General features: G+C 37.0%; 1 protein-coding gene across 2 annotated transcripts in view; it reads left to right on the top strand.

Annotated features, from left to right (window-relative positions):
- cntn4 (contactin 4) overlaps positions 1-22,238 on the top strand; it is a 140,023-nt gene that overhangs the window by 96,571 nt on the left and 21,214 nt on the right. For both annotated transcript variants that reach the window (XM_079627586.1, XM_079627587.1), the window contains exon 12: positions 16,134-16,261. In XM_079627586.1, coding sequence (XP_079483712.1) covers positions 16,134-16,261 — 128 coding nt within the window. The remainder of the gene's footprint in view (positions 1-16,133; positions 16,262-22,238) is intronic.

Below are 22,238 nucleotides of genomic sequence, written 5' to 3'. Positions count from 1 at the left end.
GTTTGAGCACTTAAAGTAAGTTACACTTAAAAATGTCTGAATGTGATTGCATTCAATGACAAAATATCAAAATATATTGATATATTTTCAAGAAGGATAAAACATGCACCATTTCAAGCAAAACAATATATATACTGTTCAAAATAAAGGTTAAAAAAAGAGAAATCAGAGAGAATTGCTCAGAAAGGTTAGTTTGATATTTTGTTATATAATGTAATGAAATTCAGACATTTTAAGTGTGACCTAAGAGTCCAAATACTATTTTTGGGCCGTTCTATCTTTACCTTTTTATGGAAGACTTTTCTTTGTCCTGCCTGGCACGAAAATGTCCTAAACCCTACCACTTTAGATAATAGCCCTTGCTGTGCTTTATTTGCTATAAATATCGTGTTAAACATTGCTTGTTTTCTTTTGGGAAAACCAAGTGTTCTGTAGTCACAAAGATTGCTAAGAGCCTAATTTGAATTTTAAGAAGCCATTTAGGTGTCGAATGGGTGTTTTGAGTTTAAGTGGATCTAAAGAACTGTCTTGCCACTCTGCCTTTGCAGTCAGGAACAAAAAGGGCAAAGACTTGAGTATTCATTAATGGGAAGTCTTATTAAAACACAATTTTTTGGGCCCTCTTTGTGGTTCAGAACAAAATAATTCTCTTTTCTGCCTTTGATCATGAACGGTATTCCACCTAGACCTCCTCACCTATCTTTGACACAGAAGTAATTAAAAAGAAAAATGGATAAATCACAAGTTTGCACGTACATGTCCCAGGTTGTATTGTGGTCAGCGAGGTCTGGTCAGAATGTTTGATTGCATTGTCAATAGATGGAAGCCAGCCAGGGAACTTTTTGCAGAATTGAATGTATTTCTGGAAAATGCTGACATTCTTTCAAGCTCCTTTGGCAATGTGTTGTACACCTAATGCCTACGCACACTTAGACTATGTACACACATACACATAGTCTTATATGGACATTCATTCCTGTTATTCATTATAAAGACTGTATAAGCTTCATTATGTACAAGTTGTTCAGTACAACAGTGTTTCACTTCCTGTGAGATGTTAGTTTATCAATGTTAAAGTACTTTCTGTTATCACTTTTTAAAAAAAGCAACTTGAAATAATTTATAGCTTGATTAGCCAATGATGTGAGTTTGGGGCGGAACAACATGTTAACCGACCGACCAATAGAAACCAGGAGCTTTGGTTTTAAATTAACCAGCTTTAAATAGCTTTAAATAAACCAGCTTATATAAAATTATATACAATCTAAACTTTCTCAGCACATATATGTGATTTAATTTGATTAATTAACCTGTATGTAATTTAATTAATTACATGAAATGTTAGAACCCATTGATAGGTCTACTAAAATAAAATCCCATCTTGTTTTTCCCCCCTATATGCCACATGTGAAATAAAAAGGGTTGCAAATGCGGTTTCATGTCGGCTTTAAGATGTGCTTTATTCCACTTATTTATAGTGCGTCCCTGTCAGCTCTTGCTAACCTTGCAAACAGCAGCAGGTATAAAGACACCACTCTCATTAAGTGGAAATGCCATTAGAGACTAATTCATAATCAGATGTATTGTTTTATGCAAATCTGCGTTAGTGCGTGTGCGTGTATGTGGATGCATGCTGAGTGCAAGCACCTGTCTGGGAGCCAGACCTAATCAAAGCAGGGTGCATTTGAACTCCTTTTGTGTAAGATTAATTGGCATAATTGTGCAAGCTCTCCTTGATGGCGGAGAAGGAGAGGAGACGGTGTCACCAGCAGGATAATCCATCTTCATAGCAGCAGCGCCTTTTTTTTCTGCCAGAGAGGAGAGAAGAGAGATCGAAAGGGAGGGAGGAAGGGATGCCATTTCTGTCTTATTTGTAACTGATGTGTCTACCTGGACTTTCTATAGATCAGTGGCTCTAAACTAACAGGTCGTGACCCTTAAATGGGTCGCAGGACTGCTCTGATAGGAACATCTTGCTGTCTTTAGCACGTTCACGAGTGAAGTATCACAGTATTTGTAAACTAGTCATTCTTTTGAGCCAAATCACTTGTACAGCAGCACGGATAAACATTTTGTTGTTTTTTTAAGAACATTTTTAGGACCATATGCATTGGCATAAAAATAATTTACAAAAAGATATAGTATTTAAGTTTTATTTATTACAATTATTTAGATAGTCCACTTTAGACATTCTACTAATTATAAGTAACTTTTTAACTAAATGTCAACCAACTCTCATTAGAGTATTAGTAGGCTGTAGACTGTCAATAGACTGTTAGGTTATGGTTAGGGGTTCGGGTTCGGGTTCGGGTTAGTAGAGTAAGTTGACCTGTAGTTGCCAAGTTACTTATAGTCAGTATAAAGTTTGTTTGGGGACCAATAAAATAAAGTGTTAGCAGATATTAAGCAGACAGTCTACTAATCCTCTAATGACAGTTAGTTGAGATGTAGCTGCAAATTTTCTTATAGTTAGTAGAATGTCTAAAGTGGACTATCGAAATAAAGTGTTACCAAAAGTATTTATGCATAAAGGTGTATTTTTGTACTGCATACTTTATTATTTCAATGTTCCACTTTAGACATTCTGCTAACTATAAGTAACTTTGGAGCTACATGTCAACTAAGGGTGTGTTCACACTTGGCATGTTTGGTTGGATTAAAATGAACCCTGGTACGATTGCTTTGTCAGTGCGGTTATATGAATAAGTGTGAACGCTGCCATCTGAACCCTGGTGTGCACCAAACAAGCGGACCGAGACCCAAACGAATTCTGGGGTGGTTCGAATAAAATATGAATGCACTGATCAAAAACATGTAAACGAACCTAAAACAGGACATGATGCCACAAGATGCTAACCCTAAAAAGGACAGAATGCCTTTTTTTCTCGTCATAGTCGCGATATTGCCCAATACAGTTCGGTACATGCATCAGAACCGCGTCTCCTCGCAGCAGATCTTCGTTTGTGTGTGTGACGGAGGGATTCCTGCCGCTGTTTTGACTCCTTTACACGTTTTATAGGCTCTTCACGAGTTCTCAACTGGTCAAAATACCATCATGTGTAAGCCACGCACATACAACGAGCGCATTTAGTCCAGAACACAGCATTGTTATTGATGTTCGGTAAGTTCCGTCTCTAAATATATGTCATGAAAGCTGACCAATTGGGTTGTGAACCTATCCCTATGCCTTTAGGTTTATGTGAACACTAAGCGGACCAGGACAAAATGAACCAAACAAACCAAACTACAAGTGTGAACACACCCTAACTCTCACACTATTAGTATTAGTAGACTGTAGGTCTCGAGTTAGGTTTCGAGTTAGTAGAATAAGTTGACATGTTGTTGCAAAGTTACTTCTAGTCAGTAGAATGTCTAAAGTTGCAACATCGAAATAAAGTGTTAAAAAATGTTTTATTACAGTCTTATTTTACTCAATTTATTTAAAAATGTCCAGGTTAATTAGCATATTATTGGACCTATGCTGTTTATTGTAATATTAATGTTTGATTTTAACGACCCTTTTTTTGTTGTTGTACAGTAAACAATTGGTCCTGTGCTGGGTCATCAACTTAGATGACATCAGTGACAAGAAAGCCGCTGAAATGGCAAGGTGAATGTCTTTTCTGTTTTTGTGTAAGAAGATAGTGGCAGCTCCTGAAACGCAAACCTTTTCAAAGTCATCCACTGCAGTGAAATAAATAATACCCATAGGAGAAACACATAAATAAAAGAGATAGGGCAGGGGATTTGTTCTAGATATACAATCAGCTGTTTTAGGTAGGACAGGTCAGCGGACGGGCTGATGTTTTCGAGCTGACTTTGCTGCGCCCGAGTGCATGTTTCCGAAGCTGATTTTGACTTGATTGTACATGACTGCTGTGCAATAGTGTAGGATCGTGGCGGTTGAGTTGACAGCTAATTTTTGCCTGTGCTGTGCTGATGTGCACTTGTTTAACAAACAGTAGGATATATTAAGTTTGCGTGCGGCTCGGTGGCCCAAGGGAGGTTATTAACAATGGCTAGTTGTTAGATACAATTACAGCCACTGTGTGTCCTTTTGAATATGTAATATAGCAGGGGTTTTTATGTGTGTGTGTGTGTGTCTGTATGGTCTACTGATTTTGGTCATTCTTTTACTAATGGTTACATTAGGCTCATATATGTTTGCACAAAGAGTTGCCTGTGGTTTTAAAGAGGAAATGTGATTCATTAAATCTTCATAATCTGAAATCTGTACACGTTCAGGACTAGGTGATGATATTAGATGTACGAATTTAAGTTAGCACAAAGGATCAAAGGTTTTCTGTGGAGGCATAATTTGTAAAAGACAAACTAATGGAGAGTTGACTTTCTTTTTTCACAAAGCTGTGTGTCTGAAATTGCCCTCTCTCAAAGAATAGCCTTTTGAAGAAGATGAAAGGTTGCCTGGTATATATGATGGAATGGGTTTTGGAGGAAATTTGGACCGTCTTCTTTTGATCTTTGTGAAATTTCTGGCTCTGGACTATTGCAGAGGAAGTAGATAGGAAAACCTGGGCCAAATGTACTTATGGGTGAATCTCACAAAAGTGAAATTGCATCCCAAAATCGGAATAAAAAAAGTACAAATTGGTAACACTTTACAAGGTTCATTTATTTCATTTAAAGTTTAATTTGTTACCATTAGTTAGCTACATTAGTTAACACACACTAACAGTGAAATCTACTTAAGGGGGCTATATGTAAAAACTGTCATGCATTAATCGCTTTGTATTGCCAATGTGTGAACAGCTTCTAACAAAACCCTGAAAAACTAAACCTTCCCCAGCTTCCTAGGTTGTCTATGAAAACCTGTAGACTGATTTTGATTTTGAAGTAAAGGACTTGGGTCATTTTTGCCGGCAAAATCAAAAGGATGTGCCGTTTTACGCACACTCCCGAGAGCCTCTCTCATATGCAATGTTCAGGATAATGCCGAAGAGCTATTTTGTACTGTACTGTCAATGTGTCCTCCAAAGTAAAGGGATTCATTCAAACTAGTCTCACATAGCAAGTCTATACAGTAGTCTACAGTATATTGTTAATATTATTTAATGGACCTGCACTAACATGAACTAACAATGAACAGTTGTATTATTATTAACTAATGTTAACAAAGATGAATAAATACTGTAACAAATGCATTGGTCATTGTTAGTTAATGTTAGTTAATACACTAATGTTGACATATAGGACATATTGTAAGGTATTACGAATAATTAATATTTCGCTTAAAGTAAATGAAGCATATTTTAGATTGTACGCATTGTGACAATGTTTATCACAATAAACATGATTCCACCAATTCTCATCTCTCGTCGGGTCAGAGGTCACACTTCCGCCAGAAATAGACCCCCGTACGGCCGTTACCGGAAGCCAGTGGTTATAGTTATATAAAGTTATAAATATGAATATTTTTCTCACAAAAACGCATCGCTTCACTTCAGAAGGCCTTTATTAACTCCCTGGAGCCGTGTGGATTACTTTTATGATGAATGGATTTTGGACTCCAAAATCGAAGGTACCATTCTCTCCCATTATAAAGCTTGGAAGAGTCAGGATATTTGTAATATAACTCCGATTGTGTTCGGCTGAAAGAAGTCATATACACCTAGGATGGCTTGAGGGTGAGTAAATTATGGGATAATTTTCATTTTTGGGTGAACTAATCCTTTAAAGTTGTATTTTGTGTACTACCTTTAATGTATGTTTGTTTAATTATTAGTTAGAAAAATATGAGAATGGAATGAGAATCAACATAATGGGAATTACAATTATAAAAAGTCCAGACATTTCAATAATTATTTCTAACGATAATGTGCTTAATTGTCACACAGTGGTTCTAAAATAGGCTTCATTGTCTATATATATATATTCTAGTATATTTTTTTGCTTTGTTTGGCCTGTGACCTGTTTTTCATGAACATAATTTCACAGCTTTATAAAACAGTACGCCGACCGTCTTGTGGTAACATGCTAATGTTGAGTTAACTTCCCACTTGTAGATGCGTTCGGTGCCTTTGCGGAGCGAGAGAGCGAAAGATGAAGCAGAAAAGAGAGGAGGAGTGGGATGAGTACACTCTATGAAGTGATTGCTTGTCAGGATGATTTCCATTTAAAAGCGCGTCTGCCACAGAAGGCTGCAGTGCAGGTGAATGAAGGGCGGCGCGATATCAATTCGGAAAGCTCCGTATAGGAGAGGTTGTGGAGGCGAGCAGAGCTGCTGTCATTGCTGATATAGGACACGTTTGAGGGCTGGGATCCGTTTACTTATCTAATTAAGCCCACTTTCCCTTATCTTGTTATTACAGAATTAAGCTTTAACTTGATTTTCAGTCTAATGCTTAAAAGCATCTGCATTTATTCGCTAAGTTCTTTCCTTCAGGTGTTTTCATTTAATAGTCATGGTAAAAATACACGATGTATGCAACATGCTGTTGCATTTATTAAAAAAATAAAGTTGTTTATTATTCCTGATGTTTTTTTCCCCCTAAGCAATGCCTATTGTTCTGCTTTTTTTCTTTTATAACTAATTGAACACCTGTTTGGAACTTGCCGTCTCATGGACACATAGATTGAACATGATGGCGCCATAAAAATGAATGAATTTCTGTGTTTCTCACAGCCAAAAAATAAACACCAAATACATTTTCCTCATTAGCTCACCTTAATGCTCATCTGCCTAAACTGTTGTGTTGCCAGCTCATATGGTTCATTTTAATTTCATATTCCTCTCTCACCAGGGGAAATTAGGCGGTGTCAGTCAGTGGAATGTCATTTGAAGGGGAATTGGCCCACCAGCGGAGATCTGGAACATGCCCCAAAGCTTCAAATTCTTGGTTAAAACCCAACCATAGAGGGTCTCTATCAACATATTACCTGCCCCTTTAAATAGATTGTCATTTACTTAACCTCCTATGGCTGTGTTTTGCTAATGTTGGCTAAAAGACTCTTTAACTAGCAGAGCATAATTTGATATGCCGTGTGGCGCGGTCGTGCCGCAGACAATCTATAGGTATAGATTTGCACGGCAGACAATTGGTCAATCAAGATGGTGGACAGCACATCGATTGCCACTAATGTTATGTTTGCAGTCTCACACAATTGATGCGCAACTTTAATTAAAGTCTCCATGGGACAATTATTTTATAAAAAGGTTTATATATGTATTAAATATTATTATTATTATTCTTTCTTAAATATACAATGAGGTCCAAATATCTAAATCCAGATTTGAATATCGGGATTTTTTCTTTTTTTTTCGTATCAAACTATAAAGTTTTAGGATTTTGTAACATTTTAAAATGTTATGACTAAAATGAAGAAGTATTTAAGATTTTGATTTATTTTGATACACTGCATTTGTTTTATTGTGAACTGCTTTGTACAAAAGGTCAAATTCTTCACTAATTGTTCACTAATTGTTCAAATAAAACAATTAAATGTGAAATAAATCAAATGGGGAAAATGTGTATTAGACTATAAAAATAGAAACATTTTCACTAGTGGTCTCAGACTTTTGGACCCCAATGTATTTGAATCCCCTTCCTTTTTACCGCAGTAATTACTCTCTTCATGAGAAATTAGTTTAATTTGGTGAAATAAAACTAAATGCAGTGATTTGGCCGTGATTAGTTTGGCGTGCTCTTTACTAGTCTAAGTGCCATGTTAGACTCGGCGGGATTAGTTTTATCTTGGGGGACTTGGAGGCTAATATCATTTTTCAAAGAACGAATGTGCCAGCGCAGCACCAGTAATCCATCTTTGGTCCCTTTGCACATTTCGAGCATCACATGTGTGTTGCTCTTTTTATTCCTAGAAGGAATTGTGTGCATATGAGTGTATGAAAAAGAGAGATGAATATCAGTCTGAAAGAATGAAGCTGAAGAGCCATTTGTGATTAAAGGAGCCCGGTTTGAGTACACCCACAAGCCCACAGTGTTTGGCCCTGATAAACACAGTTTCTCCACATCTGCTGACCCTGGGGATACACACTGCTGAAATTAAAAGCCTCGGTTACTTACTACTGGAAATACGCCCTGCCCTGCACACATGAAATGATACAATTTTCATGTGTTATCATTTTTGTTTCTGTTTGGGGCTGTTTTGTGTTACTTTGCATCTGTTATTATTATCATTGTATTTCATTGATTCTCGAGCACTGGGACAAAACAAGCTACAGAACTGAAAAATATTAGTTTATGTTATGGAACTGTTTGGATTAATTTGTTAAGCATGTCATGCTTCTTCCATTTTCTCACAAAAATGTGTTTATCCTTGTATAAAGCTTAATCTTGTTCAACACCATACAAAAATAATGTGTAAAATATGTATTATAATAAGTATTGATACATCTAGCATTCACTTTGATGACTGAATGAATGATTTGCTACTGAACTATTACTACTGTCAGACTGAAAACAATATTTTAACGCTCTAAAAGTAGTAGTTTGTTCTTTTGTTCAATACTAATCGAACCTACTTAAAATGATGGGAATTTAAATTAAAAAAAAAAAAAAAAAAATTCGCAATTTGTTTGATGGATTTTACATACACTACCATTCAAAAGTCTGAGGTCGGTAAAGATTTGTAAATGTTTTTGAAAGAAGTCTCTTATGCTCACCATGATTCATTTTTTTGATATAATATACAGTGAATAGAAAGTTTACTGTTTGAAATAAATATATTTGGCAACATTATAAATAAAGACTGTTCCTTTTGATCAATTAAAAAATGTCTTCACTGTCACTATTATCAATTGAATCAAAAGTGTACATACTTGCTGAATAAAAGTTTTACCTCCCAAAAAAATTACCTCAAACTGTTTAATGGCAGTGTGTATGTATTTATAGCTTGTTGTGTCCCAGTCCTCAAGAATGAATTGTATATGTATGTATGTATGTGTAGATAGTTAGATATCTAATTTCATATCTGATGGTAATGACAAAAAGTCTGAACACCTTTGAGACCCTTCAGGACATAATGTTTCTTTAAACTTATATTTAAAGACATGTTGCTGTTTTAAAAACTAATAGTATAAGTGGCTTAAAGCAGAGCATAACATATTTATGTGCATATTATTTAGGTCCATATTGCACACAACAGATTTAAAGCTAAATTATTATGCCAGCTGGTGCCTTGTTAATTTATTTCTAGTTGAGAAATGACATAGAATTATCTTGTGGAATGGCAAGAGCCGAATGTTCCCATACTAAATCAGCACATTGAATAATTGAACAGCGTTGAATGTGTTAAGAAAATTACCTCAGGATAAGTGGCAAGGCAATGCGAGCCTCCTTTTAAGGTGGGGAAAAAGTAGCGGCATACGTCGCAAATTATTCTCTACAGGGAATGTATCTTGACGTCGCCACTGACACTCAGCTCCGTGGCACGAATATAAATATGGTACCTGTGTATGTTGGGTTTACAATAGTAGAGATTAATACTTCTTCCTCCACGTTTGTCTTTACTCTCTTCCATTTTCATTTTTACAAATCTCTGCATCGCCATGGAAACTTAATGCTGGTCCCCCCGAGACGAGGGGTCAACATGCCGAGCGCTCGCAGGAAATGTCACAGCCGCTTTAGCTCACAGCTCCACCGTTCTTCTGCTATTTTAATACCAAAAGGAGAAAAACACCATTGTACACAGTTGGTTGTCTAAAACGCCTGCTCTTTGAGCTCGGCTAGGTGTCCAGATGCTTCTGTCAATCATTTCTTATCACTCCCATTATATCTGAATTGCCAAGCCCTTTGGACACCAACGGAGTGAGCGACACCCGCATTATTAAACCCAAGAGCCGTCTCTGACTGACAAACCAAATAATGCCTGTCGTGAAGACTTAGATAAAAGCCACGGGTGATTTCTGTGAGAGCCAATTTCAGTGGTTTCTCTTGTAAATATGCCCCAAATTTGGAGCACATTGGAGATGTTGAGCTCATGGCACATTGGATTTACTTCACTTCATATTTTTGCCTTTATACATCAGTGTGTTCCGATGAAATCGATGTCCGTCTCCGTATTCCTGATTTATACCGAACTTAATCAATAAGGCCTGCATTATAAATGCAACTATACCACATTAACAGTAAGTCAGACCAGATAGATGCTGTAATTCGTAAAAGTTTGACACGGTTATGTGAGTGTCAGATGCGGCGGTAATGAATGTTATGTCTTAAGAACCATTGACTCGTATACACTAAAAAAAATCAATATCAATTACCTGGCTATTGGAAAAGTGTCAGAAGACAACCTTTCCATGTCCCATTTTTCCCCTCTCCTATCCAACAAGTGATTGCTCTGTTGTTCTAGTGATAACGGCGAAACTCATTGGAAGGCTCTTTTTTTTTTTGTGGCAGTAATTGCCGACTAACCTTGAGGTTGATGAGTCGAAAGCAAAGGTACGCTCATCAAGGTGGCTTCCCGTAAACAGATCTCTTGACAGAGCGTGATCCGAAATGACCTGTTTCTGCCTCCCCCGGTTTATTTATCCAACTGACAAGGTCGTCAGTTTATCAAACGCTCTTCCCAGCAGAAGGCCTACTGAGATATGGACACATGATCCATCTCAGTAACGCCAGGAGCTCTCTCACACCCCTCTTTAGGGTATTAGCCCTCAACATAGATCAGGCCTTCACGTTTGGGTCAAGCCATGTGCCCCATTTGGAGGATAAAACGACCTATCAGGTCCTTCTGTAGACGCTGCCTTGCCCTGCTACATAACCCTCCCTCTGGGTCCTCGGTAAATGTTTTTAAAAACATCACTGACGGAACACAACCTCCAGGTAGGTCAGAGGAGGCCAGTTAGTGCAGGAGAGTTGCAACCCGCTTAAATGTGCTGTCCTGGGTCATATCTGGGAGCTTGTACAAATATGCAACATTATTTATGAGCTTTTGCCTTTAAACTTGAGCTCCATTCACACTGTTAGCGATTCAAACGCTGTGGGTTGTGGAGTCTCTGCTGTTGGTGACTATTCAACTTTGCCTGGTTGATAGTCGCCGCATCACACTGCTGCTTGTTTGCATGAACTCTAAATTTTTTATTGGGAATGCCAGTGTTCACTTTAACTCATGTTGCTGCCAATTGAAAAATTAATGACTTTGCTTTGTCGGCAAATCGCTATCAGTATGAAAGCTTCTTTACAGGAAACTCGAGAGAGAGATGAAGAAAACGGCAGGTGGGAGAAGGAAGAAATGGGATCAGGACTTAAGACTTTAACCTGTTACTGGATATTCTCTTAGAGCATTTATAGCAGAAGCAGTATTTATACTTTACAAACATTTTAAACTTTTCTATATCTTTTTTTTTTTTTTTTAACACTGTGTTTATTCTTTTTGTATATACAAGACAGGTAATGGAGAAACACTTTTCCAATTCGTCATTATTTTCCCCACCTCAACAAGAGATCACATCTCTCTCTTCTCCCTTATAGAAATACACAAAAGTCTCAGACAAGAATCAATCTAATTGCAAAAAAGAATCAATCTAATTGCAAAAAAAGTTATTGCACGGTACCCAAAAAGCAAATATACATTACTGTACTTTTCTATATCTTTTTATTGCATTTTAGACAATTTGTAAATTTTTATACATAAATATGTGCATATGTACGGAGACCCTTAAGGGACGTGAAGAAATAATACGAGATGCATGGGAGGAAAAAATATTTGCCAATGCTTTTGCGTTCTCTTGCAAATGTTTTGCTTTCCCCGAGAAACTTTACGTTCGTTTGCAAAGAACACAAACGTTTTTCGAGCGAACGCAATGTTTTTCGGGGAACGCAAAACATTTGCGAGAGAACGCAAAAGCTTTAACATTATTTTCCCTCCCATCTTCTATTTTTTCCACCCCCATGTTCCCTTAGGGGCTACGTACATATGGAGGATTTTAGTGACTCATTTTGCAGGTTATATCAGGACACCAGTAGGTGGTGACAAATAAATAATTTCACTAGAGAATCGAATTGACATTTTCAAAACACTGATTCATTTTTAGTTTATTCTAATTTATCCAGTTTATTGTAGTTCATCTAGAATTTAAAATGATAGATAGATAGATAGATAGATAGATAGATAGATAGATAGATAGATAGATAGATAGATAGATAGATAGATAGATAGATAGATAGATAGATAGATAGATAGATAGATAGATAGATAGATAGATAGATCGATAGATAGATAGATATCCTTTTATATTATATTATATATTCTATACTTCCTCAGTGTTGTCAAAGGCAAGGTGGTGAATGAAATATTATTTGTAACAGAAAAATAATTTCATCCCTTTTGAAATTGTATATCTTAAAACTACAAACATTTGTATTTCACCTTGCTCCACTGTTCTATTTGACCTAGCGTTAAGTGGATGAAATTCTGAAGAGCGAGTTTAAGAGCTTGTTGAAGTTTATTAAGTGATGTGCTCAGACTGAAAATGCCTCAGCAAAGTCAACAGAATTTTTATTATTCCACTCATGCTTCCATTTCAGGAGCAAATGTTTTGAAATGAAAAAGAATATACTAACAGATATTAAGGTCATGTTCCTCGACTCATTACAAGATTTTCAGAATTATGCCTTTTGTCCCATTCTTACATTCACACAAAAAAAAAAAAAAAAAAAAAAGGACACAGGAGAGGTGCGTTAACCAATTCATCAGTGATTTAAGCCAATTCACAGAGGTTTCTTGCCAGAAGAGGCATCAAGCATTTAGCACATGCTGTCCAGTTTATGATTTCCAGAGGAAAGCTCCTACAGGATGAATCTTATTAATGCCCTCCTATCTGTCTTCCCCCGCAAAACATAAAAGTACATAATAGCTCTCTTTTGCCTCTGTGGCATAGTTGTCTTCGTACCGACTCTAAGCGCACTTCTGGGGAGATTTGAGAATTCCCTGCAACATAGTGCCTCTCTTTAAGCTGCTCAGCAGAGCCGTGTCATACAGCCTCGTATCCTGCTAGAAGATTTACAGCTGTCCTTATTAGCTGTTACGAACGGGAGATGAGGAGACCGGCACTCAGGTTCATCTCGCTGGTGAATTATTGATAGATTTTCATCCACTCAGACTGGATGGAGGGACTGCTGTGCCTGTCCAAGAATAGATGTGCTCTCCAAGTATGTTCAAGACCACAGACTGCCTCACCAACCTTAGGAGTCTCCTCTGTTTGAATCCATCAATGTCAGAATGAGTCCGTCAGGTTTGCTTACTCTGCTGAAAAGTCAGCTTATGAATTATCACGCTGGTTTATACTGGTTAATGCTCTTGCTGGTGGATCAGAATAGCCGAATGTTTCTGGTTTAACTAGTGAAAAAGCCAGCATCCCATGATAATGACCAGCCAGAGGAAAATTTTATTTAAATTTCCTTAAATGTTTCTTCTAAATTTCCATAGGAGAAACAAAACTGGAAACACATTTCTTAGAATAAATATGTATGTGAATAGCAAAGCTAATATTTGATCATTTGATGAGAAATGTTTGAGTTAATATTGAGATCTCTGTCTTTTGATTGAAGTTATCCTGTCAAACCTAAGCACAATTTGAGATATTTTTTAGAATTCTTCTGCAATTTTACAGGAACCATGTAATATTCGTTTCAGGAACACTTTATTTTGATGGCCTGTCAACAGACATTCAACTGACTAAGTAACTTTGCAACCACATGTCAACTTATTTTAAGTATTTTAACCCAAACCATATTTTCTCGTGATAAAATTCTGAAATAGGTGATTTCTCCTGGAATGGCTGTCTAGGAACAATTGAGTTTTTCATTTCTGGTGGCCTCACTTTATTTTCTGACACCAGAATCTGAAATCCATGCACATCCTCCATGTCAAAGTATTTTTCTTTGTATACCTGAACGAACCGTCTAAAGGTGGGAAGAAACACGGAGAGTAGTATTATAAGGAGAATGGAAAACAAATATATATATCATAACTCATAAAGCATCACCAACAGCTGGAGAGCTGCACAAAAGCAGGTCATTCCTTGATCTAGATAAGACAATGAGCTGGCCTATTTGTTGGCAGTCTCTGCAGGTAGGGTGCATAACAGAGAAGCGAGGAAGAAAGGAAAAGAACGGAAAAAATGTCACCACTGTCACTGATAAACTGTATTTTACCTGTTTTTGGTGTGACCTGCAAATGTGGGACCTTCCTGTCTATGAAGATATAATCAATGCCATTCAAAAGTTTGTGGTCGGTAAGAAAATAAATTAAAACTTGTATTCAGCAAGGATGCAGTAAGTTGATGAAAAGTAACAGTAAAGACATTTATAATGTTACATAACGTTCTATTTCAAATAAATGATGTTCTTTTAAATGTTCTAAAGAATCCTGCAAAAATATATATCATGTGTTTTCCACAAAAATATTAATATCAGTATTTCTGATTTCTGAAGGATCATGTGACACTGAAGATTGGAGTAATGATGCTGGAAATTCAGCTTTGCCATCACAGGAATAAATTACATTTTATAAATGTATTTAAAAAGAAAAAAAGTTTAAATTAAATTGTAATAATATTTCACAATATTATTTTACTGTATTTTGAGCAAGGCGCTTCTTTTAAAATCATTAAACAATTCTTATGACTGAACTTTTGAGCAGTATATTCATAAAAATATATGAATGAGATCATTATTTCACAATATGAAGTTCTCAGATTACCTCAATAATAAATGACAGTACTTTAGGGATTGTTGGTCAAATTTTCCACTAAGGTAAAAGATGTGTAAAAGACGCTGAAGGCTTTCCACTAGACAGTTGGAACATGGCTGCAGGGATTTTCTCTGGCACTGAGGTCAAGCACTGATGTTCAATTCATCCCAAAGGTGTTCACTGGAGTTCATGTCTGGGCTTTGTGCAGTCTAGTCAAGTTCTTCACACTCAGTAAACACATTTTACTGTGGCCATCCTATGACATTGCCACATGGAAAATCCCTCCCCATTCTACTGAAAATGCGAGTCTTAAGAAGATTGCACGAGTGTATGTTTGATTTTATGCTCCTGCTAGTAATGGATGAAGAATAACCTAAAATATGTGTTTGTACCTTTGATGCACGTGTACAGAAAACTTTATATCTCACCATTGTGTGTTTTAAGACCTTTTTTTATTTCTCTCTTTTACAGTGTTCACCAAATTATCATTTCATTTGACACACTTCAGCTGTGTTAATTAGAAATATATTATTTATTGGGGTCTTCCTAGAGTCATTAATGAAATCCACAGTTTGTGGGAATGGATTTTTTATATTCAATGCTTTGTCCACACCAATTAAACATCTCTCCCCCCAAGCTATCACAGGTTTTCAAAATAGTACCATCTATAATATGGCACCATGTTGTTGTTTTCTTCAAAACTTGCTTATGGCTCGCTCCTTCTTGAGCGTCGTGGCTAGAATAATTATAATGGCATCATGAATTAATGAAGCCCTCCCTATTTTTCTCCTTCATCCTCAAGGTCTCCACATCATGCGTTTAATCCTTGAGGATGTGTTTTTAAGACCCTTTTATGTGTGTGTGTGCTCTACAAGGTTTAAAGATAATTTCATATTTGAATTTTTTAACTGATTGTTCCATTGACCTACATAAAAACAGATGTTGGATGTTAAAATTTACATTGGTTTGATTTTGGTTCAAGGATCAGTTTTTAAGTATTAAAGTGAATATATTATTCTAAATGGCGAACGGAAGATATCCTAGCAGCATTGAAAACTTGTCCAGATACTTTTTTTCTGGAAAATACAAAACGAAACCCAAAATTTCAGCACCACTCTTATTCCTCTTAAAAACATGTTGACAGCATGCAGTTTGTTGAAGGTGGGGGTTTGAGATCTGACAAGACAAAAGATTCATAGCGAGGTGCAAAGGCTGAAAAACCTTCAAAACTGCCCAGAAATTGCACTCTTTTTCCTGAAATGGTCTTGGTAAAAATGTCTAGATCATCTTGCATCACACACTTACAATCTCTCCAGAAGTCTCAAGTCTTAAATAGCTACAAAACCTGTCGTTGTACTTTTATCCTGTCAGAAAATAAATAGCTTTTGTTGATTGCTGGCTTAAAGTCACAGAAGCACTCTGAAGTAATATTATCATGTGTGTGTATGTTTGCCTTGCAGAATTGCTATATTGGAGAGTGGAAGCCTTCGGATATCCAACGCCACCAAATCGGACGCTGGCACGTACACATGTGTCGCCCGTAACCAGTTTGGCGAAGCAAGCAGCTCAGGGAACCTGCTTGTTAAAGGTATTTGCCTGAATTCAGTTATTTTGGAGTCTTTGAGGATAATATAGTCTTTTCTGACATATATTTAATGGATTATTAATGGATTCAACTGACAAAATAAAGACTCCACTTGGGGGTTTTCACAGCAATGCCATACCTGGTAGTTATAGGAACTAGCCACCAAGGTGATTCGAGAACTACATTTTCCCCTAGCGCCATTTTCCTGGTTGCAATCGCACCGCCAAAAGGAACTTTGATGTGACGTAAGCCGTAACTTACGCCCTGCGCTCTGGTTGTTGTGTGGGACTTTTATTTTGACTGCGCTGAGAACGCCAGCGTGAGCACACAGCACTCCATTCTCCATCGTCATTCGTTTACGATCAGTTTAATAGTCCTGTCTAATACAATGTTAGAAAGAACTGTTAAACAAAGAAAGTAAATGGTATATGAAGAAGTATAGCGTTTGCCATGTGGTTGATGCCCAAATTTGCTAGTTGAGGAGAAATACATACTCACGTTTCACTTGGTGCCTTCAAAGTCCCGTTGGATTTCCTCCATAGCGTAGCTGAGGTTAGAGCTAATTTAGTCCTATAACTAAAATCATTCCCAGTTCCTGTGGTGCGAATGCGCATATAGAAGCTCAATAGAAGATCTATAGAAGATCAATTTTTGGTTCCTCAAAGAACCTTTCACTGAACCGTTCTTAAAATAGCCTCTCTCTTTTTTACATTTTAAGAATCTAAACAATCTTTTTTCACAACATGGTTCTCTGTACAATGGAAAGGTTCCATGGATGTTAAAGGTTCTTTTTGGAACCATGAATGCCAATAAAGAACCTCTATTTTAACCGTGTACAGTACATTCTGCATCATACATCCACCCAAGTCGCATTACAACATCTTTTCCGTGTGTTTATCTGTATTATGTCTAAGTAGAATATACCTTCCAGAGCTATCTGATCTTAGCCAAGGGGAATCCTTTTATTTCCTAATGAGATGAAGGAGTGTAGTGTCAGAACACCAGCATGGGGAACCCGGAGGGACCCAGATCACACTTGTGTTGAGTCACTGGAGCAGTGAGTTATTATGCTGTATTAAATATGAATGAGAGGTGGGTGTGCGGTGCCGAGCATGTTCACTTAGGAGTGTTCTAAGGCTGGGTGGATTTTCAGGATGTAAGCACAACTCAGTGGAGGTCTCCATACCCTCTGCAACGTGTGTGTTTTACCTCCCTCATCGCTCTCTGTTCGCTCTCTCTTGAGCAATATTTGGGCAGATTCGTTTTCTAAACAAGTAATGATTTAATAACACGGGGCGCCTCTGATTTCATGTACAGATTCAGTTGGAATTGGGATCTCTTTATGTTTTTTTATTGAGAATGCTTTTGAAATTCCAAATTGGATGAATGTAAGAAAATTATTCAATTGATCTGAAATTCAAAAACATTCAGTTCTGACACATACAGTTACGGCAATTTTTTAATTCCAGCGATTCTCCTTTTTGATTTCATTCTTTTTTTAGATTGGATAGGATGCCAGCAGTATTGAACCACCAACTGTTATTTGACCCAAAAAGTTGGCAAAAATTCATAATGAAGGTGAACTAGGCAGTACGACTACAAATTTAGCTTTAGTTACAGTATTTGGCGAAGGTCAAAATAAATGAGAAGCACTGTGAAAAAATAATATACCAAAATCACAGACATTCCTATCTAATCGGGATTAGATTTCTTAGAGGTCGCACAAGGTAGCTGAAGAACACTGGGTAATTTGTTCTGAGGGATAAAATCACACTGTAAAAGAATTTTACCTAAACTCCTCAGGGAAAATTAAGTCTGTCTGAATTGGGATTTTCTTTCATATTCATAGCTTTTTATAGTCATAATTTAAGCTATCGCATAGCAGCGTTTGGCCGCCACCCCACAACCCACTATAGCATTGTGGCAGATCATTGCTTTAAATATATTTTAGCTTTACATTTCAGACTTGCTGAAATAAAACCATCTTTAACCAGCCTTTTTCAGCACGGCTATCAAAAGCAGTGGGTTTCCAGACATTTTATAGAAAGTCTTTTAAAAAGGTGTCCTTAACAAACATTCAGGAGCCTCATTTTAATGTAATCCTGCAAGAAGCAAAACTACATGTCTATAAAAAGCTCTATATTTATCGCCTCGCTCAGGTTCTTTTAGAAGTGAATAATTTCTCAAACTGCAGTTTCTTGTGCCTTAAGTGTGAGGTTTTAGTCTACTTCATTAACCTTTGTCAGGCATTGAAACCCTAAATCATTGCATGTCAAGGGGAGATCCATCAAAAACTCAATAAATATTGAGTCCCCTTCATTTTATATTCGTATGTATTATGTTATCAACTTATTGACATGACACAGGGGGAACGTGGGTTGAGTAAATGGGATTTATAGATAGATGGACTGGGGCAGAGAACCTTAAACACGATTGATAGATAGATGCAATGAGGCTGGGCACTTTTCACTTGCCAAAGATGTCAAAAGAAGTGATACGCCACTGGCAGCTATATGTCAACGTCCATTTTCTTTCCATTAGTATGTCAGAAGGGTGTACACATGCTGCATCAGCAAAATAACATCCATAATTATACCATACAGTCAAAACTACTTTTAGAGCCAAGCTAAAACCTTAATGTTCTGCAAAAAAAAAAAAAAACAGTATTATTCATAACACATATGATTAATATTGAATCAATCAACATACTGAATGGATAGCTTCTAAAATGTCAGTTATTTTATGTGAATACAACTTTATATATATTATATTGTTATATTTATCAAATATATTTAATTGTTTATTTGAAAATTAAGATTCATTAAATGTTTAATGCCCCTATATTTAATTGAAGCTTCTTTACCTGCTTAGACATTTAAGCAACTTCATTCCATTCTGGAATGGAATTTTTTTTTTTTAAGTAATATGAAACTAATAAAATATTAAGAAGTCATGGAAATGTATAAAGTGATTTTTTTTTCCTCAGATATTTTCTCTAGATATTGTTTTTCACTGTAAAGAAAATCAGTTATTTCAGTTCCAGCTAGTGTTTTTTAAAAGGTTTTAAATTTGATATGTTGTCCATACATTGATGTTGAACGAATAAGTATCTGCCCAAATAAAAAAAACATGTGTACGTTTGAACACCTGCGAATACTAATGAGATCACATAGTCCACACTTGACGTGTTTGTTCTTGATTTAAAGTTTAATGCAGTTTCCTCCCCCCTCCCAAAAAAAAAAAAGTCCGACATAAAAACAAATCTGTTGTGACTGAGCGTGTTGTCATGTTTACTTAAAGGTTCAATCCATTTTTTTGTCTTTCTTCTCGGAGGCCTTCAGACACCAGCTCCACAGCTCTCTAAAGCACCTTGCAGGCAGTTCTCCTTTTAGTGGTTGCTATAGTGACCGCTTTGATTGTTTCATTTGCCCTTTTTTAAGATGCAAATGCAAATGTTTTTTGCATGAGTCATATCATTATTCTTTAACATGGCTGATTCCTCTATATTTAGAGATGATCCATAAGGCTGCCTGGTGTAAATTATGGCCTAAATTATCTATCTATCTATCTATCTATCTATCTATCTATCTATCTATCTATCTATCTATCTATCTATCTATCTATCTATCTATCTATCTATCTATCTATCTATCTATCTATCTTATCTATCTATCTATCTATCTATCTATCTATCTATCTATCTATCTATCTATCTATCTATCTATCTATCTATCTATCTAATAAAATGAGAACCTGCTGATGCAGATGATACCAGTTCTGTCATTTAACATCTATTAACATAATCACAAATCCAATTATATCATAATATGCAATCATAATCAGTGTTGGGGGTAAACGCACGAGGAACGTAAGTTGCGTAATCAGTCAGAGGGCCCTATCTTGCACCCAGCGCAATTGACTTTGTACACCGACGCATGTATCATACCTATTTTGCACCAGCGCACAGCGGACTTTTCCCTCCACAGACGCACGTCGGTAAATTAGGAAATGAACTTGCGCTCGCGGGGGCGGTTCAGCGCAAAGAGGAGGCGTGTTCCGGCGCAAAACTTCCATGGTGCTATTTTCCAGTTTTAGAAAGCAATTGCGCCATTGACCAGGAAAAAAACAGTCTAAAGACAGTGGCGCGTTGCGCGTTAGTGATATGGTATTTTAAGGGCGCGTGCTTGGCCATAATGTTAACGCGCATCCACTTTGATTCTCTAATATAAACAGATGCAGCAGTTTTCATTTTTGCAAATCATACATTATTACAAGGAAAAATATTAACACACGAGGGAAATCATTGTTGTGTCCGTGAAGATGTGAAAAAGATCTATCTAGATAAAAAATAAAAAAAAAATCTAGATTAGGCTACACATTTAGGCTACTACCCAAATTATACGCCTGTTTAACCGAAGCTAATTTGGGTGGGTTTCTCCCATTATCCCCAATGTCACTTCTCTGTGTTTTACGGCCCTGACGAGAACGTCGCTTTCCTCGGCTGTGAACCGCTCCTGGCGTGCGCTGGCAAACCCGCCGTTATAATAGCAATCCGCCATGTAAGCGCGCCGGCTCTTAAAGGGAATGTGAGAGGACGCTGTGATTGGTTTATTTCACGTTACGCCCAAACCACACCTATGAATAATGAAGCTACTTCAGACCAACCCCTTTTAGATTTGCGTCGGGCGCAAGAGTCGTTTATCCCGCCGGGAAAATAGCAACAGCGCCGGGATCCGCCCACAAAGTTACTTGCGCTTTGCACTTTGACACTTGCGTTTCAGATCGTTAAAATAGGGCCCAGAGTGTTAAACTTTCTTCTCACTTCTCTTCCATCTCTTCTTTTCACTTTTGGTGTGAAGGGCCTTTACCAAAAAATTTAACTTGTTATTCTGTTATTAAAAAACAAACAAGCAAGCCCAGCCCAGGTGAGACTAAGTAATGCAAAAGTAACGCAACACTGTACTTTCCATAAAAAGTAGACAATTAGTTGCTTTTTAGGGAGTAATGCAATATTGTATTACTTTTAAAAGTAACATTCCCCAACACTGATCATAATTAGTTAAAATTATGCCTGTACAAAAATGCCTATATTGTCTATAATAAATCAGATGTGTGTTAATGCAGGCAAATCGTTTGTTTTCTCTGCCAGTTACTTGTAAAATCTTCATTTGTCTGTGTTCCCATCGGCTGGTTAATAATTTAAAAATGCATTACTTGCATTATAGATGATATATATATGCGGTCAGAGAAGCTTAGACAGAGAGAGAGATGGATGAGTATCTTATAAGTCTTTTATGTCGAGTCTGCGCTCCGTGCTTTCATCGAAAGACCACTTTTGTTCACCAGTGCGAGTGTTGTACAGTCACGCGGTTTTTCACTTTCTAACACTGACATATTTAATTAATCAAGAGTGGAATTCTTTAATCTGGAGATATTTAATTTAAGAATGAAACTCCACAGATCATTTCACACCGTAAAGGTTGAAAAGCACGCTCATAATTATTATTATCCGTCTCTAAAAACAGAATTATCTCGTGAAAGGATGTTTTATTCCTCATTTGCGGGACTCGGATTTCACACTGAAGCAATAACGGCTCTTTCAGCTCAAACTGAAGTCAAAAAAGAGTCTAACGGGATTGTGATTGGCCCTCAGCCTGCCTCATTACTTCGAGTCACTCTGCCCTGTGCGTGCTGTTTGTTCGCCACGTCGTCTCGCACCTTTTATTCCATTATTTCTCTTCATTAACGCAGTCCTCAAACATGTCCGCTCTGTCATTATTGATGACATTTATCCAGACACTTTGTAATGCGTCTGAGGATGGGGAGCGGCCCATTAAATTGGTTATCAATCAGCCTGAGGAGAAGGATGCATCTTTTTTCTATCTGGATGAATTGCACGATTATCTTCAGATTTATATTTGAGAGAGAGTGTCACGGGCGTCTATCTGACACCCACCCTGAGCGTTTACTCTCCATTGCG

Source organism: Phoxinus phoxinus (genome assembly GCF_949152265.1).
Source record: "Phoxinus phoxinus genome assembly, chromosome: 11".
In the NCBI taxonomy this organism is placed as follows: domain Eukaryota; kingdom Metazoa; phylum Chordata; class Actinopteri; order Cypriniformes; family Leuciscidae; genus Phoxinus; species Phoxinus phoxinus.
The sequence above is the reverse complement of the archived record's forward strand: the minus strand, read 5'-3'. Positions and strand labels throughout refer to the sequence as shown.